Source organism: Polyodon spathula, chromosome 1 (assembly GCF_017654505.1).
Source record: "Polyodon spathula isolate WHYD16114869_AA chromosome 1, ASM1765450v1, whole genome shotgun sequence".
In the NCBI taxonomy this organism is placed as follows: Eukaryota; Metazoa; Chordata; class Actinopteri; order Acipenseriformes; family Polyodontidae; genus Polyodon; species Polyodon spathula.
The window spans coordinates 24,772,911-24,792,390 of NC_054534.1; the positions used below are offsets into that span (position 1 = coordinate 24,772,911).

The 19,480-nt window shown below is 36.6% G+C and overlaps 1 protein-coding gene across 1 annotated transcript in view; it reads right to left on the reverse strand.

The window, feature by feature from the left end:
• Positions 1–203: 203 nt before the first annotated feature.
• The window catches only part of LOC121315950 (alpha-mannosidase 2-like), a 126,717-nt gene continuing 107,440 nt past the window's right edge, over positions 204–19,480 (reverse strand). Inside the window, exons 20-23 of the mRNA XM_041250580.1 lie at positions 7,948–8,081; positions 5,160–5,354; positions 2,295–2,405; positions 204–1,610 (exon numbers count right to left, since the gene is read on the reverse strand). Coding sequence (XP_041106514.1) covers positions 1,458–1,610; positions 2,295–2,405; positions 5,160–5,354; positions 7,948–8,081 — 593 coding nt within the window. The 3' untranslated portion in view covers positions 204–1,457. The remainder of the gene's footprint in view (positions 1,611–2,294; positions 2,406–5,159; positions 5,355–7,947; positions 8,082–19,480) is intronic.

Sequence of the window (19,480 nt, forward strand, 5' to 3'; positions counted from 1 at the left end):
TGTAGAATGAACCATTAAACACACATGTCACTGCACAGATTTATAGAATAGGTATTGATATTGAATAATGTTCAAATACCATTGTTACCAATTACCCATCTTCAATGCAGTGATCTTCAAAAGTTTAGTGAAACCGCTTACTATACAGTTTTCTTATTTTTGTATTATTTGATTATTTTTTATTGGTCACATTTTTTTGGGGGGGGGGGGGGGGGTTATTGAATGGAATTTTTTAATTCACTATAAAATCAGGAAACAAGGATTGATTTGTAATTGAACCAATGGTTTGGTCGTGGTCATTACGGTGTCTCTTAATTTAAGGGATTAACTGTAACCTGTAAACGATGATTGTACGTAGGGAATACAATCATGTGTGAAACACATCTTTATCCCACTGCAATACAAAATCACATTTATGTTTCACAAAATAATTCTAAAAACAAATCCAGTCACATTCAAATATCCCTCCCTGCAAATAAAAACTATTCTCTCATGTTCGCCCTTACAAAATGATATATAGAATATATTTTACTGCAGTATTTTTTAACGATTTTTTTTCTTGGCAAACCACGTGTGAAAAGTAAATCTCAATTCAGCTGCTGTTTGATAACATCCAGTTACATCAGTGCTGCACATTCAAAGGTCACAAGAATGAAACAAAACAAACATGACAGGCTTCTTTTGCCAGTCACTTGTCTTCTTTTCCATTGTATCTATACTGTTAAGACAGATACGGACACTTTACCACTAACAATAGATGGGGACACTAGATACAAAGACAAGATTGTAAGAGCAATATGTAAAAGATGTATTCTATAATAACAAAAATAAGGCACATTTTAACATTAACTGGCAACTTTGGAATTTGGAAAAGAACATCCATCATCACAATTCTGGCAACAAAAATAATGAACAGTACAATATTTCCACTCTCATTGTTCCCAGTTTCAATAGATGGATTATTGATTCAATAAGTAGGGCTGTTGCACACATCTTTCAGGATTAAGATATGACACACATGACTGGGTACAGCCCAATAATAAGTCAGCTGATTCCCACCTCCTAGATTTAAGATTATCCTCTTGATTATGTACAACAGTCTACATGACTAAACTAAATGTATTATATTGTCACTGATATATAAAATGACTATCCCAAGCAAGTCTCTTGAAACGTAAAATAAGTTATCCATCACAGCGAGAACTATGTGTATTTTGTATGTAGGTTAACCAGAATCCCATGGGATAACACTCAACCCGGGACCCAATGAGTGACTCATTGCTTAGATGAAACTGATTTTTTTTAAAACCCCATCATCCACAGTTATTCTAATGTTTAAAGTAACTCTATACATGGCTTTAAAATCCATTGGTAAGCCGGTAGAAACACGTATTAAAAAATGTAAAGAATCTTCACAGTATTTCAGAGTCTGCTCTGTATTTGCTCTTGGGACGGGCTCATCTCAGTTGTATCCGGAATGTACTGATCTCCATAGGATGAAGCTGGATCTCACTGTTGTTCTGGCTTCCTTGAGGTGTGTGCATTAAAGATAAAGACACCGGGGTGATGCGCTGCACCTTCATCTCATTAAAAAGCTTGTTAACTGGAATCTGTACAACAAAAAAGATTTAAACAATACAAAAAAATAAAAAAACAAAACACTGTCATAAAACATGCATTCTTCTACATTATTGACACAAATGTTCCTTAAATTTACCTGAATGGACTTCAAAATGATAAAATACAATATATTCTATAATAAAAGCCCCTTTAAGCTTTTACAAGTATTTATGTACAATTATGTCAAAGCCACACATATGAATCAAGACCACATAGTGTAGGTTTGCTTCCACTCTCAAACATTCTCTGTGTATCCAAACTCCCATTGTAGTCTATTTGAACAAAGAGAAATAAAGTCTGATGCTTCTCACTGAGAAGTCATTTGAACCCTGACACAGACAGGCGATGTGGCTTTATAGTTTTATTTCTGATCTTGCACATTTTTTTCTTTTCTTTCATTGTTCTTTCATTTCTTATATTACATCTCAAAAACATCACAAACCACTCCTGGGCCTCACTCCATGATGCCGACTGCTGTCCTTGTTTAGGGTATTGCTACCAAACTCCTTTGACTTGTGGATTAAGTTGACAGTGCACTAATCTACTGCATTGCCTTGCTCTCTCCAGTCTCCTTTCCATTACTGGAGTTTTACAAACTAGAAAATATTTTCCTTAAAATATTAAACCTTACTGTTTTTTACACCCTTTTAAAAGACAGTAATAATCTTGATTACCTTGCCGCGTGTTGTAGAACACAGTAACCCAGTGTTTTTTGTGGAGAAGCTGCAGTCAAATCCTTTCCTGTGTAGAATAAAGGCTGCTTCATCTGATGGACCCACTCCCTCCTGCAGGGAAAATAATTCCAAGACCTGATTTCACAGCTTACTTAAGGACATATGAAATTAATATATGAAAGTACACTTTTTCTAATTTACACACAGCTCTATAAATTATAAGAGAATACAAGATTTTGAATTAAAGTTACTAAAGACATTTACTGTAGGGAGACAGCTGACCTTTATAGCTGTCATCTTTCTGCTGTATGCATGAGTACACTAACACATCTGGTGTGCTGTCAACTTCCAGATTTAAGTGTGATGGAAAATAAACAACAAAAGAACACTGAAATATAATATTATAATGATGAAATGGATTCGGTCTAATGGCCTTTACCCAATTAAATATCCAGACTTTAATAAACGCACATCCCAGATATTGTGCAGGACAAATGGTTTTGATATTTCAACTTAACAAAAGACTGTCAGAATAAATTGATAATAACTTGAGATGTCCTCAGTAGGGATATATAGTGGGGTTGCTTCATTCACCCTCTACTTCCAACACAGAACCTTTAATCATCAGAACCCAGTCGATTGTGCCTTTTGCTCTTGCTTGTCTAAAAAATACTTCAGTGGTAAACAAAGAGAAAATCCATCAAGCAGCCCTGCTATAATTAGCTTGAATTTGGTATATTTTATGACCTGTGGCATCTTATTTCAAAATAAAGTTTAGCTTAAAGATTAAGTAGCGGGGTTCCGAAAAAAAATATAGCGTTATACATCCCTACGGTATGCTACAACCGTTTAAATAACGTACCTGTTTTTTTTTCTTTTCATTGTCAACTTTTTACACTTATAACTCTAAAGTCTGTTTCAAAGCTCTTATCAAAATGTCTGCTGTAGCGCACTAGGGTTTGAGATCTGTCCTCTAAATCACTGCTGAAAGTTGTGAATTTGAAAAATTGAAAAAACAAAAAACAAAAACAAACATAACAAGTGCTCTGTTATTGCTGTTTTATCCATTTTACAATGTGGGTATTAATTTTTACACTATCAGTGCACTACAGCAGACATTTTGAAAAGAGAGTTGAAATAGACTAAAGTTTTAAGTGTAAAAGGTTGTCAAGATGTTAACAATGAAAATAACAATTACAGATACATTATTTGAACAGTTGTAGCAAAACGTGGTGATGTGTAATGCTATATTTTTCAGAACCCCGCTACTTGTCTGATATCCTAGCCATGTTCTAATATTATCATGGAGACGACATTCATGGAAAACTCATTCTGCAATCCAAACTTACTTTCATTTTCATATTGTGCACCTTAAACAAATGCAGCACAAAATAGAGAGATTAATAAAACATTATTTTAATTTTATGCAGCTGAGGACTGACTTCCTTTGGGGGTAAATAAATAAATAAATAATACACACAGAGAGAAAATACTAAATATGACAAAGCCAGCGTATGGTATCAGCATATATTCTGAATATCGAGTGGAATTACCTCACATTCATCTGCACAAGAAAATGCATGTGAATCACATTATGAATATTTAAGGTCACTGGTTTAAACTGAGATGCAGAACTGTTCTTTTTAATATTTAAACTTTGTTTAATTGAAAGACATTATTAATTAAATTAATCCATTCACAATGTATTAATGAAAATGAAAGGACTGGTGTTCCAACAAAGGGGCTTCTCTATTGTTTTACACTCAAGACCCCACGAAAGCTTCTTTTCACAGACAATTAATACAAAAAGCTCCATTTTGTTACCCTTTTGGGTTATAAGAGTGACTCCATTGTCTAAAATTAAAATACAGTTTATATAAAAAGAGTGAATGTTTCAAGAATGATATATCTTTTCACACATTAATACTCTTCCTTTGTATCTTTCTTTGAATGTGTCCTATCAAGGACAGATACAGACTTCAGACATAGTAGTGTGTCTCTGTCATCTGTACATTTCTTATGAAAATTTAGTAAACGGTTTCATCACAAAGGCCCTTAGTGGGCACAAAATCTCTGTTACTTGACAATCTACAGTATATCCTTTTAATTCATTAGTAAATAGCTTGGCAAGCAAAATCACACACCTCCTTAAGCAACTACACAAGGAAACTTTGGCATGAGAGGACATTTCAATCAATCACAGTCTCACTGCTGAAAAATGAACGAGCAATTTTACAATGACATCTTCTAGTAATAGTAGGTATTTGATATGTACAGTACAAGGCAGGATGGTTCCTAAACCCTTACTTGAGTGTGAAAGGAAACACTTTTTACTATATGGCCTCATATATTGAATTTCAAAGGCTCTACACAACATGTTGGGACCTCGCAACAGCAGTAATTTGTTCTGGGTAGATACTGTACAGGTACTGTAGGCTGAAAGATATGTCTCAGCGATGTACCAGAGGCTATGAAACACTAAGTTCAGTGTTAAAAGTGCTTCTGTGTCTTTCATACTTTGTAAAACTGATTATATGCTAAACAGTGCTCCCCAATATCCGTAAGTGTACATATATTTTCAGACTTTTACCGACACATCCAAAAGGACATTAGACTTCTTAATAAAACAGATTTTTCACGTTAGGACAATTCCTCTTTGTAAAATGGTTGTCACTGTTAGTGTTGTGTAATATCGGGACCAGACAAATAAACAGTAAAGGACCTGTGGGGCAAGATATGACCATTTCTTAAACACTTTCTTATTCATAAATTAAGTGATTTGACATGTTTAAAGAAAGCACATCGAACATGAAAATATCCACACAAAAAAACCGGTCAAGTTCCAAATAAAAAGATAAAACATACCTTTGACTGTATGGCCCGTAGGTTAACTACATGCAAATCACAAGGCATGGATGAAGCAAGTGGTCTGAATTCTGAAACCAGCGAAGCAGCCCCAAAGTCCATGTTGACAGCCATAGGAACCACTGGGTGATTCAAGTACAGTGATGAGATATGACTGAGCAGAGAGGGATAACTCACTGGCTGGCTGTTTTCCTTCTGTTTAATAAAGCATAATTATAAGGTTAGATCAGCGGTGTCCAATCACAACAGAAGAGGGAGTTCCATAAATATTCAACATCTTTTTGTATTCTTCACTGGTTGGTCTAAGCAGGTTGTGGATGGAACTGCTGTGGTGTATTCAAAGTAGCACAGTGGCAGAAGAAACAACTCCTACAGTGGATGGAATACTTACAGTATGTCTGTGGCAGGGTTGAAGCCCTGCCGCTGTAAATAGTGTGTGTGTGGGAATGTAAGGTTGGCAGGGATGGGGTTAAATCTGTCCCTGCCAGCAGTCACAGGTGTGGCCATTCCCCAATTAGGTAACTGAGTGATAATTGTATACAAGGGAAGGAGAAATCCTTTGTCTGGTGGATGAGTTTGGGGGAGTGAGTGTTTGTAATGTGATTTTTGTACTGTTTTGAAACATTATAGTGAAAGTAAATGGCCAGCCTGTATTGTTTTGTTTGAACATTTGTTTTGGCCCTTGTGCCGTGTTTACTTGTTCCTGTGTTTTGTTTGTTTTTTGTTTAATAAAGTGAGTAACAGGGCTTCACTGCAGCTTCTGTCTCTGAATCTCATTATTGTACAAGATGCAAAACGATAACATGCTGTTGAGAAACACGACAATGACTGAATTCCTAACTGGTTTTTGAAAAACATTTTACGAAATGAAGTTGTGGACCAGTGAAACACCCAAGGAAGTTAGGAGTTATCCAATCAATACATGTAATGTATATATTCATTACAGTGAAATATAGTACCGGTACATGTTGCTGTTACAGGCTTATATTCTTTATTATTGATCTTCCTGCTTATGATATGGTGCAGACACCACATGGAGCATGGCTCAGCACGAGCAGGGGAGACTTGAATACATTGTATATAGTGTACACTGTTTGTCTAGTGCATTTTCATTTTGATATTCTGTGCTGTGCTTTGGTTGGATATTTTTAATTAAATGCTCAACCTCTCTCCTGTAATTTTATTATATGCATTTAATACTTTTCAGTCTTCAGGGTTCCTTTCTGAGGTTGTGTATGTTTGAAAAATACTGTTCAATCTAATATTAACATGATTGTATCATTACTGTGTGGCAGTTTTTATTTGGCTACTGGTGTTTTAAGGATCTGTGATAATGGTTGTTATACAGGACTGGTTAACAGCTGGGTAGCGGCTGTATTTCCTTGTCAACTGACTCTTTTTGCTCAGTTTCTTTTGTTTGGATACAGTAGCTTGGCAACCTTCCAAACTCATTTTTTGACAGTTTTGTTCATGTCACTGGCTGCTATGTTTTGTTGACTGTAATTACATTTTAAATATACAGTATGTGATTTGTTAGGAATCTTTGCTGCACAATTTTTTTTTTTTTTGAAACACTGTTTTTATTTAGCCGTTGGCAATGTTTTCCTATTTGTGTTGTAAGCAGTCAGTGCATACACGGCACTAATATAAGGAAATACAGCACTGTCATAACTAAACATTGTTTTGTGAACGTGACCCAAGCTTCAACTTCCTCTTTATGGATATTTAAATGGAGCAGTTCAATTCTTAAATCAACATGGCACCACCTCTCCCGGTTTTTGTAACAGATGTCCAAAAATCCATATCATAAGCAGTTAAAATGATGGACATGGATGTACTGGCATCATTTTAACACTCTCTTCAAAGCATAATGCATGTCAAAACACAGACAAAACAAGCATGTCTATGAGACAAATTAAAAATGTTTCATGTATGCTGCCTGCATTAACATTGTGCCTTGCTTTACAGCCGATTGACATTTGCCAATAGGATTAGAAATTAATGACGTTTGATAAACCTTCTGCATTCAACACTTTTTATTTTACAATACCAATAAATGGCGATGCTACTTTTCAATCAGTGTTGTACATAATCACTACCCAGTTCTTCTGAGATCAATCTTTTTAACCTTTGTCAATATTACAGATAACAGTACCATGAAAAAGTAAACAAATTACATCCATTGTATTTAGAGTACACGTAGGTGTGTCACTGTGGTAGGATAGCATCCCGGTCAAGGCCGGTGAGCACCAGGAAAGCAGACACTCAGATACAGAATATAAAATTAACAAACAAGCAAAAACTATAAATCAAAAAGACCAGAAGACCCTGTGGTCCTCGATAACTGGAGTTTTATACCCCTGCTCTAGACATACTGTAAAAGAAATGTGTGACACATGTTCTCCCACACACCCTTTTCTGGGATATTCTACTTTAGCTACATTTATTTTTCTACTTCATACTTGTCTGACTTCTCAACACCAGAATTTTAAACTATTACAACAGAGTCACATGTGCATATATCTTTGTTACTATGGCTACTTAGGTGAAATTGATTAACATTGCTGGACAGGTCAGTTGCTGTAAACATCTGGGAACACCAGAAATTAAAGCTTTTACAAAACTCAGGACAACAAAATAAAGCTGAATTGCTTTTTTTGTTTTTGAATATCAAGTGTATTTAGTAAATCCACATAGATTATCGTAGAAAACACCTGAGGTTTCTACTGGTGGCTTTGTTTCCTACATTCCAAGCAATACAAAAATCCTACAGCATTAGAGTGATTACCTCATCCACATGGACTCTCCTCTCCAGCAAGATACGAAACAAATTGGCTGTAATCTTGTTATCTTGGACCCCTTGTCCGAGGCCACGGTTGTCGTCCTGCATCAGCCTACGGTCCATGATGACTTCCAGCTGGCCTGAGGAAGAAAATTGGATATGTTTCATCGACAGCACAGAGTGGTGCATTTGCATGGTTCAAATGACAAGCCTATGTGGTTAAAAGTGACCTCAGGTGCTGGTCTCACAGCAGTTAATTACAGAAGTCTCAAATGATTAGGAAAAAAAACACATCAATGTGGATTTGTAAAGACAAATGTGGCACAGGCATCAGATAATTAGTTTATAGTTTACAAAAAAAATAAAATAAAAAAAAATCTATGACTTAGGGAAAATTACATAATTTACATAATTCTTGTAATACTAAAACATTATTGAATAAATCCTATACCCGCAAGTCATAGCCATAGCACGGGGTTCTCCAACCCTGATCCTGGAGAGCCTCAAATCCTCAGGTTTTATTGGTATATGTCACCTAAATGGCTAAAGATATGGAACACCTGTTAATCTTGATTAATTAAGACAATAATTGGTGCAATTAAGTAACTGACAGCTTGGTTGAAACGAAAACCAGAAGACCTAGTACCTCTTCAAGACCAGAGTTGAGACCCCTGCCATAGAGTGCAATGCACAAAATAATCTGGGGGGTGCTGTTGGTCATTGAAAAATACTACTGTATATTATTTCTTCCTACCAGATGTAGTTCACTGTTATAATTTCATGTTTGCCCAGTGCTAAGTATTGTGACAGAGACTCAATAAAAATAAACATGCGAACACGATTTTACTTATGATGCAAAAATAAACAGGAGGAAGTATCAATAAATCACCAAAATAGAAAACAAACAAACGTGCATGCTCATTAAAAATGTAAGTTGCTATAAAAAAAACCAAAACAAAACAAAACAAAAAAAACACAACAACAACATAGAAAATAAAACCAGGTCGGTTGACAATCGAAGCACATTTTGGTACGGCTACCTTCATCAAGGAGCTTTGCTTTGTAAAATAATCACAAAGGCACTACCTGTAAGTGGTGTCTGACAATGGAACTACATAGTGAGCTTTCAGAAGGAGTTTAAAGATTAAAAACTAAAAAAAAAAACATACAATCCTTGTACCAGTAGCTTCATTGAACTCAAAGATCTTTCATGTACTCTTATCAACCTCGAAGGGAGCTTGGACTCCCATTTCACAGGGCTTTTATAACTATAAATAGAAACATTCCAGATACCACTTGTTTATATCAATTATGTCGGTTTTCTGTGTTGTTCTGTTTTCCTTCCAAGAACACATTACAAACAGAACCCAAATGCAATGTAATTTGTGATGAAATAAAACAATTTCCCATACTCTAGTTCTTCTCAATGTGTTAATGTCCTCACCTACCATTTAGTCTCATGTCATGTTATCTCACACATTGGAATGTGAATCATTTGCCTTCCATGAGGAGGAGCTTTTGCTTAAAAAAAGATCTATTATCATTCAAACGCCACATTATTTCTTTTAATAAAATACAATATTTTTATACTTATGTTTTAGGAGGATATTCCTCTTACATAGAAAATCTCCCCACAAAAAAAGCTCAATTTTAAAATACTTTGGATTAATCCCAAGGTTAAGAATTGAACCAAGTTAATATATTGTACATAACTGTAGCCATTCTGATGGTTAAGGTTAGAACATCACAAAAGCAAACTGTAAATCCAGATATAAAACCGTAAAAAAAACAAGTAGGTGGAGAGGGACTGCTGATATGAAAACACACAACAAAAGGTTGTGCAAGGCCATTAGTGAATGCACTAGACTGCACTCAGGAGGCCTGAGTATCAATCCGGCATAGCTTAAAAGAAAAATGCCGTCATTAAACTTCACTGAATAATACATTAAAAGAAACAAGACAACATGCAATTCCTTAGCCCTCCCTGCGGTTTTTCTGTAATATATTTTTTTTATAATAGGGTATAACTAAACACCAATAATTTGAAATTAAATTATTTGCCAAAATGACCTGCTTTGCTTTACTACAGTCATCCCAGGTCTAAGGGCCAATTCTTGTGCTCTGTGTTTACAGTGTCACCATTCACTGTACCTGAGAACTAGCAGAGCATGCAACTAAAGGTTACAGACTGTAGTAAAGCAAAACCACAACAATAAAGCAATGACTGTATGTACGTTAGGCATTGTAACAGGGTGGGTGTATTTGCTGGCCTGCACTGGCTGCAAAAACAACTGATTTGCATATATTTCCACTTATTAGAACTGAACAATTTTCTTTAGTGATGGAAGATTTAATGCTAAAACTCACACAGAGATTTGCTATTGAATCCACTGGTGCACTTAAATTTTTAATAAGGGTATATTGAGTTCTGCAAAACTGTTTCGGCTTCATATTGAAAAGATTGCACAGCAGGGTTTCGACACTGCAATAAAGCCATTGAAAATGTAATGTGTTGCACAAGACGAGTGTATTTCAGTGTGCAATATCCCGGATAAGAAGCAGGACAATTTAATGGAAGAAAATCATTTACTGCATTTTGTAATATGTTCAGTAAAACAGAATAGCCTGCACATTATAAAACCTCTAAAGCACCTCACTGGGTATAGCAACAGCTTCAATGGTCAGTTAATATGAACATAATTTGTATTATATTAATTTCTAATATACAGTACAATGTGTGTGTGTGTGTGTGTGTGTGTGTGTGTGTGTGTGTATGTATATATATATATATATATATATATATATATATATATATATATATATATATATATATATATATATATATATACACACACACACACACACACACACACACACATACACACACACACAGACACAACGTACCCAGACCAGACCCGGAAGCTGACACAGAGACACAGGCAGGTATTTGCTGGTGCGCCTTTTTTATTGAAACAAAAATAAATAAAAAGATTGTACAAACCACAGCTCATAGAGCAAAACATTTTTTTAAAGAAAAACAAATCTTGAACACAAACACTGAACAAATACCGCGCTGTTCTGCCCAGCACGAGTAGCAATTGCTTTTACTTTGTTTCGTTTTAGATTTTCTTTCAGCTCGCTCACGATCCTCCTCCCAAACACACAATAACAACCGGAACACAGAAACATACATGCTTATATATATATATATATAGTATTATATTTGTTTAAAAAAAAATATACATTTTAATACTGTTTAGGTGTCTTGCAATGCACTAAAGAAGACTTGGCTTGCTAGACTGTTGCATGAACATTAACTAAACATAACTGTCCTGCTTTGACGTACGGTACCAGCACAACAGATTTGACAACTACATCATGGTGAACTTTTTTGCAAGTACACCTGTTATCATTGCTAGCCAGAAGCAAATTGCAATGATCAATGTATAAACATTATCAGTCAGAACTCAAAACTAAGGATAGTCTGCTGCATAGAATCTGTCAAAAAAGACTCTTGTATGCATTGCCATCTATATGGAATTCTTTAGCTCAGTCTTTCTACCAGGTTGGGAACCTCAATGGATCTGTGTTTAAATATTTCATGGATTTTAATCAATGTAACATTGAATAAAATTGATGTGACAAGGCATACATGTTGTAAATATGAATGTGGAGCTGCTATTTCAATCCCATTGGATATGAGGTGATTTATCATTTCAGTGTCGTTTTATCCTTAGGTGACCTGCAGAAATGTGTTTTCTCCAATAGGGTAGTATTTAGTAATTCTGTTTTAAAAGTTTACCTTTTTTTGCAGCAGCAGCATTTGCAACTGAAAAAAAAACAACTACATTGCCTACAACCTGTGTGTTGTGTGCCACAGCTTCCTGAGTATTATTACACTGAGCTCTTGTATAAATAGTCAAACTGTTGTTGGGAATATGACAGATGACCAGATTTATAAACTGCTATTTTGAAGTAATGATGTAAAGATAAGATTCCTGTTGATACTTAGAGGTAAGCCAGTCCCCCAAACTGCAATCAAGATTTTTCATTTCACCAGTACTTGTTATTAATACCGGGTCGACACAAAAACTGCAGTGCTTGAGGTGTTTTTAATACGGCTGCCTTCATGACAGAATGAAACCACTTAACAAGGTTAATAAGCTAGTATGTTTTTAGATTAAACACTACTCTTTCAGAAGGGCTGTTATTAAAAGACAGAAACCCAGACACAGTTCATAACATGGATGACAAACACTATGCTACTAATAATAAACACTATAAGCCAAGATTGAAGACAGTGATAGTCCAGCACCTCATACAGATCAAAGATGTTCCCTTAATGGAACAATACAGTACTCCCAGATAGAGGCTCCTTGGAGTTATCTTCACACAACAATGTAATCAGTTATATCCTATATCTGAAGACCCTATCCAAGGTGCCATGATGACCTCTATTACTTTGTCTAGCTGTAATGAAGTAAAGACAAATTGATTAAGGTTTGAAAACAATGCCGCCTGAGCCGGCATGGGTTATCAGGATTAGTGATGTTTTGTCATCTCTTTGCTAACCTCTGGTTGGGGGAAATTCTCAGAAATGGTTGAAAGACGTGAAGAATGCCTCCTCTTTCTCTCAAGTACAGCACTGCTGCTCCCATGCCTGTCTCTGAGTTGTTACCTGTCATATGTATCCCTAATGTCCATTAAAACACTAAAGAAGAATTCTTGGTTTTGTGCAATCTTCACTTTCTTTCTAAAGCTATGTGTCTCCCCCTTTATTACCCCTTTTAATAGCACAGCAGCCTCTGCAATGGGGACTTCAATGTCATAAGTTTACTCTTGGAGAGCAGAACAATAATTTGGTGTTGAGGACTGAATAAATGAGGACTTGACATATTTGTTGCTGTATTATGTGCCTGACTCGCATGTAAAGCACGAATATGAACCAGCAAACTCTTGTTTGGCCAATGCTCAGACTATTAAACGTACCCCGTCTCAATACAATACCTCCATGTGATGTTTTAAGGGAAACTTATAGCTTGAAATTACAGGTGGTAGATGGGGGAAATATTTTAACCATACCATGTGTTACTATATTGTAAAACATGATAATATTGTTAACATGTTTTTTTTTTTTTTGGGGGGGGGGGGGGGGGGGGGGTCACATGCTGTACGCTTGAAGCCTTCATTTCTTGAACAATTTGTGAAATGTAGATATAGATAAACTTGAACATGTTATTAGTTCATTTGACTCACTTAAGGCAGGGATTGCTGAATCCAATAAACGGATTCAAGTGACAGAAGAATGTATATCTTTAATGGAGGACAGAGATAGTGATCGAGATAAACATATTGGTGTCTGCTGAGAAGGTGATAAAACAGCTTCAGGAGTTCGTGGATGATGCTTAGAATGGGAAGATGTAGAAACATCTGAATTATAGGCCTGCCCAAGGATTCAGAGGGTATTTCCAACACGCTTTTCTGAAAGATGGATACCACAATAACAGGACATTGTATCCAAGAATGGAACTCTCAAAATAGAGAGCGCCCATTGATCGCTCACTCGCTCCCAAGGCTGGGGTGGACAGAAGACCATGACCCATCATAGTGAGATTCCACAACTGCAGCGATAGGCAAACTGTACTTGAAGCTGAAAGGAAGAAGGGTGACCTGAAAGTTAATGGGAAGAAGATAGTTCTTCAAGGATTTTTCATTTGCAGTTCAGAAACAGCGCTGCAAGTATGATTCAATACACAAGCAACTACGAGATAACAACATACGACTCACTCTGTTGTATCCTGTAACACTCCGAATCTTTCAGGAAGGAAAACCAAGATTCTTCAAAACCCCGCCAGCAACTCAAGCAACGAGCTGCTCGCCTCTAGATCCAAGTGTGAGACTTTGAACCCCTTTCCCTTTGCTTTAATGGGTTGTACCGTCAAATATTAGATGCGAAAGACCATTTCGTTTCAGGTATTTTTGCTTTTTACTTTATTTTTGTTTGTTTTCTATACCCCTGATGCTGGCTACAACTCCCTTTTTTGTTATTCAAACATTATCTTTGATGCTTAAGCTACTAATGGTTCTTGACAAACATGTTTCTAAATCACTCTTTTTGATAGTTACAGTTCTTTATTTGTTTATATTTTTTTATTATTCTTACTATAAGACAGCTACAATGTACTATTCTTACACATGGTAAATACTTTCTAAATACTTTCTAAATTTTTTAACAGGCAGACAGTATCATGGCTTTAGTTTACTTTATAAATATAGATAATGCTGCATTGGTCTTCAAAGTGATACGTGTTTTACTTGCATTATATTCCTTGTTGATTGATAATGGCTGATAAAACAGGGATTAAGATGTGCTCATGGAATGTGGTGGGTAAACCATCCCATTAAAAGAAAAATGATCTTACATTTTCTTAAGAAAGAGCATGTTCACATTGCTTTTCTACAGCAAAGCCACTTAAATAACATTGAACATGACAAATTCAAAAGGGAATGGGCAGGGAAAGTATATTCTTCTTCTTATACATCAAGTACAGAAGTGATCATTTTAATACATAAAAATGTTCAGTTTAGTATTGAGGAATGTATAAGAGACACACAGTATAGGAATATACTTATCAAGCTTGCTCTTTATGGTGAGTCAGTTGTTCTAGGCAATATATATGCCCCTGTGGGAGGTTAGTGGGTTGAGTCAAATGGTGGTGATGATGGGACAGGCAAAAAGTACACTGAAGGCTTGTATAGTTTTTCCCCGCAGCAGGGTTTTTATTTATCTGGCTGTAGATGGCCACCGACCAGTATTCCAATAAAAAAAAATATATAACAAAAGAAATGAAATAAAAATAATCAAAATAAATTCCCCCACCAATATCAACAATGATAAAGGAGGAGGAGAAAATAAAAGGTACAACTAACAAAGTCCCGCACACAGTAAAATATAAGCTGGTCTCTAGGGGGCTCCCAGTCCTGGGCAAGGTTTAGTGCCGAATTCCCGGTCGTTCTTCCGGGAAATACGCAGAAACACCGTCTCCAGTCTCTGTAACACAACACACTTTTTACATACGTTAATAAATCCAACAGCGCGTCTCCTTCGCTGTTCCCCAAGACTGAGCAAGCACGCTCAGATCGTACCGTCCTTTAAATACTGTTCGACCTCGCCCTTAGCCTCGGCCCCGGTCGCCGCTGTACGCAATCAGCGTACATAGTAACTCTGACTGGGGTACGTGGCGTGGCGGGCGCGGCGGCCGCGGACTTCCGCGTTCGAACGGAGCGATCGATCTTTCTGGAATACCCGGACGGCTCGACCTTTGCCTTTCCGCCGGTCTCGTCCCGTTTTATGCAACGCCACCAGCGATCGGGAGGATCGACCACAGCTCTGACCCGTTGCACCCCCGTCACAGCCCCAAATAATTTTTATGTCAGTTTTTTCATGGAAGTATTTTCTAGAGTGAGAAAGTTTTCCTGCGCAAATATTAGACATTGTGGAGATCTCAACTGTATCTGGGATGCTAAGAATGACAGATCCCTTGTCCTGCCTAACCGAAAGCCCCTCAATAAAGGAGAGTTGTACTTTATTAGTTGTACGGAGAATCAATGGTACATCAGACTAACTATTTTTTTTTTTATCAGCAGAGAAGTCTTTAGATAAAATTACTGGGGAATCTATAGGAAACATAATAATATCCGATCATGCACCCATTAATATACTATATGAACCCTTTAATTATACTCACAATGTATTCTACTGGTGCTTTAAGGCTTATTTAGTTTAGGACCCTTTGCCTGTTTCCTATATGGAAGACAAACTCAAATTATTTATAGAGACTAATTATGTGTCTGGTACAGATCCCTCATTGCTATGGGAAACATTGAAGGCTTACGCCAGGGGAATGATAATGTCATATTCTGCCACTAAGAAAAAACAACAGAAAGTACAAAAGATAACTCTAGAAAAGATAATAACTGAACTGGAAAAGAAAACTATAGCATCTCCCAGTAAAAAAGCTGCCAAGGAACTAACTGCTTCTCAAGCATCATTGGATACCCTGTTCACACAGGAAGCAGGCTTGGCACTCTATGCAAGACAGCGTTTTTATAAACAAGGTAACAGACCAGGGAAATATCTGGCTCAGTTTCTCCAGGGGAATAGAGAGAGTAACTGCTATTAATAATATTTTTAGGGACACAGACATCTAACAATGAGAAATTAGCCGTGCGTACCCTTTATCCATAACTGCAATTTCAGAGTTAATACAATCTCTAAATAGTAATAGACCACCAGGCCTAGTTTTATAAAATCTTCTCTCCTCTCCTTAGGCAGCCCCTGCTTAATATCATTCAATTTTCAATCAATTCAATAATGCATTCCAAAAAGGCACTCTTCCCCCTTCATGGAGATCAGCCAATATAATACTATTACTGAAAAAGGAAAAAAAAAGGAAGACACTGCATCATACAGGCCTATATCTTTAACAGACACGGATGCGAAGGTCCTCGCAAAGGTCCTTGCACGACGACTTGAAAGCATTCCACCTAATGCGATTAACCCAGACCAGACCAGACGGGATTATACTAAATAGATTTTCAGATAATAATATGAGGTATTATGGTTTTAGGAAAGGGAGAATAATATGAGGTATGAGGTTTTAGGAAAGGGAGATCGTGCCTAACTAACTTGCTTGATTTTTTTGAGGATGCAACATCGATAATGGATAATTGCAAAGCATATGACATGGTTTATTTAGATTTCCAGAAAGCTTTTGACAAAGTCCCGCACAAAAGATTAATTCTCAAACTGAACGCAGTTGGGATTCAAGGAAACGCATGTACATGGATTAGGGAGTGGTTAACATGTAGAAAACAGAAAGTACTGATTAGAGGAAAAACCTCAGAATGGAGTGTGGTAACCAGCGGTGTACCACAGGGATCAGTATTAGGTCCTCTGCTATTCCTAATCTACATTAATGATTTAGATTCTGGTATAGTAAGCAAACTTGTTAAATTTGCAGACGACACAAAAGTAGGAGGAGTGGCAAACACTGTTGTAGCAGCAAAGGTCATTCAAAATGATCTAGACAAGATTCAGAACTGGGCAGACACATGGCAAATGACATTTAATAGAGAAAAGTGTAAGGTACTGCACGCAGGAAATAAAAATGTACATTATAAATATCATATGGGAGATATTGAAATTGGAGAAGGAATCTATGAAAAAGACCTAGGAGTTTTTGTTGACTCAGAAATGTCTTCATCTAGGCAATGTGGGGAAGCTATAAAAAAGGCTAACAAGATGCTCGGATACATTGTGAAAAGTGTTGAATTTAAATCAAGGGAAGTAATGTTAAAACTGTACAATACACTTGTAAGACCTCATCTTGAATATTGTGTGCAGTTCTGGTCACCTCGCTATAAAAAAGATATTGCTGCTCTAGAAAGAGTGCAAAGAAGAGCGACCAGAATTATTCCGGGCTTAAAAGGCATGTCATATGCAGACAGGCTAAAAGAATTGAATCTGTTCAGTCTTGAACAAAGAAGACTACGTGGCGACCTAATTCAAGCATTCAAAATTCTAAAAGGTATTGACAGTGTCGACCCAAGGGACTTTTTCAGCCTGAAAAAAGAAACAAGGACCAGGGGTCACAAATGGAGTTTAGAAAAAGGGGCATTCAGAACAGAAAATAGGAGACACTTTTTTACACAGAGAATTGTGAGGGTCTGGAATCAACTCCCCAGTAATGTTGTTGAAGCTGACACCCTGGGATCCTTCAAGAAGCTGCTTGATGAGATTTTGGTATCAATAAGCTACTAACAACCAAACGAGCAAGATGGGCCGAATGGCCTCCTCTCGTTTGTAAACTTTCTTATGTTCTTATGTTCTTATGTACCTACTGAATATAACACAGCATTCACAGAACACATGACTGGAGACAGTCCTAGTGAATCTGGATGCTGAGAAGGTGTATGACAGAGTGGTGTTTAAATACGTTTGAAGTATTACAACGCATGGGCTTAGGAGAGGAGTATATTAAATGGGTTAAAGTACAGTATCAAAATCTAAGGGCCTCTGTAATTACAAATAAATGGTCTATGCTCTGAACAATTTGCTCTTTGCAAGGGTACAAGACAGTACTGTCCATTATCGCCTGTTATTTGCTATGGTAATATAGCCGCTGGCAGAGTCTATTAGACGTGACCTCAATATTCACTGTGCTCAGACAACACCATATGCGGCCGACATAATATTATTTTAGACTAAACCGCATAAAATCGGTGCCGAGACTAATGGAGGTGATTAAATCTTTTGGAGCCTTCTCAGGATATAAGATACAGTTTAGCAAGTAAGTGATTATGCCGACAAACACCTCCCAGGTTAACCCTTTACCTTTGGAGCCTTTTTGGTTGTCAACAAGAGGACTAACATATTTGGGAATATGGGTATCTCCATGCTTGGGGCAGTTATTTCCCCTATAATTTATAAGGTAAAAAAAAGACCTAGAAAGGTGGACCTGTTTGCCCCTTTGTTTTTTGGTAAGGGCAGTGATAATTCAAATGAATGTGTTGCCCAGAATCCTATTTGCCGTACAAATTATATCAGTATCACTTAAGTAAGGATCTTAAAACTATTAATCAGGTAATAAGAGCATGTCTATTTGCAGGAGAAAATAAAACCAAAAAAACAGATATCAGTTGAGGAGACTACAACTGTATAAAAATGGATAGATTGGCAATTCCTAATTTTAGACAGTATAACTGGGCTGTGCATTTGAAACATAACCAGGGACTGCTAGCCTGTAATGTGAACTGTGCTTGGTTGGACATAGAACCTGATGCAGTGGAATCTACTAACCTGGCGTGTTTACTAACAATGACAGAAAAACAATGGAGAGTACTGATTGCCGGAAATGTTGTTCTGGGTAATACATGGGACAGGAAATTAAAAGGTACCATGATAGGGGAGTTTTTGGTCAACTGCTAACTTCTGTCCTGGGAAACCCAGACTTTCAGTCGGGTCTCCTAGATGATGGTTTTAGGCTTTGGGATAATAATGGTTTGAACTCTTTTTCCCCAACCGAAGGGAGCAATTTAGAATCTCACAGCAATTTTTATTTAGATATTTACAAATTAGACATTTTATAACTTCCAATCTTATGAGGGAGGTTCCAAATGACACTCAAACAACTATAGAAAAAATGTTAGCCACAAACAAGGAAGCGAGGGAATGTTTACTGTATACCATATTTTCACCAGTGGCGGCTGGTGGGCAAAAAAAATGGGAAGGCAGAAAAAAGACAGCGGGCTTGGGGTCCACTTAAGCTCCCAGCAACAGTAGAATCTTATTATTGTATTCAGACTGACAACACTTTTTATATTATTATTATTATTATTATTATTATTATTATTATTATTCAAGGTGACTTGCAGGTGTTCCAGAGCAGTACAGGGTTACAATGTAAGATTAATATTTAAATACAGTATAATTTACAGTAAGTGCAAATAATATTACTAAAATACAATATGAAATAGC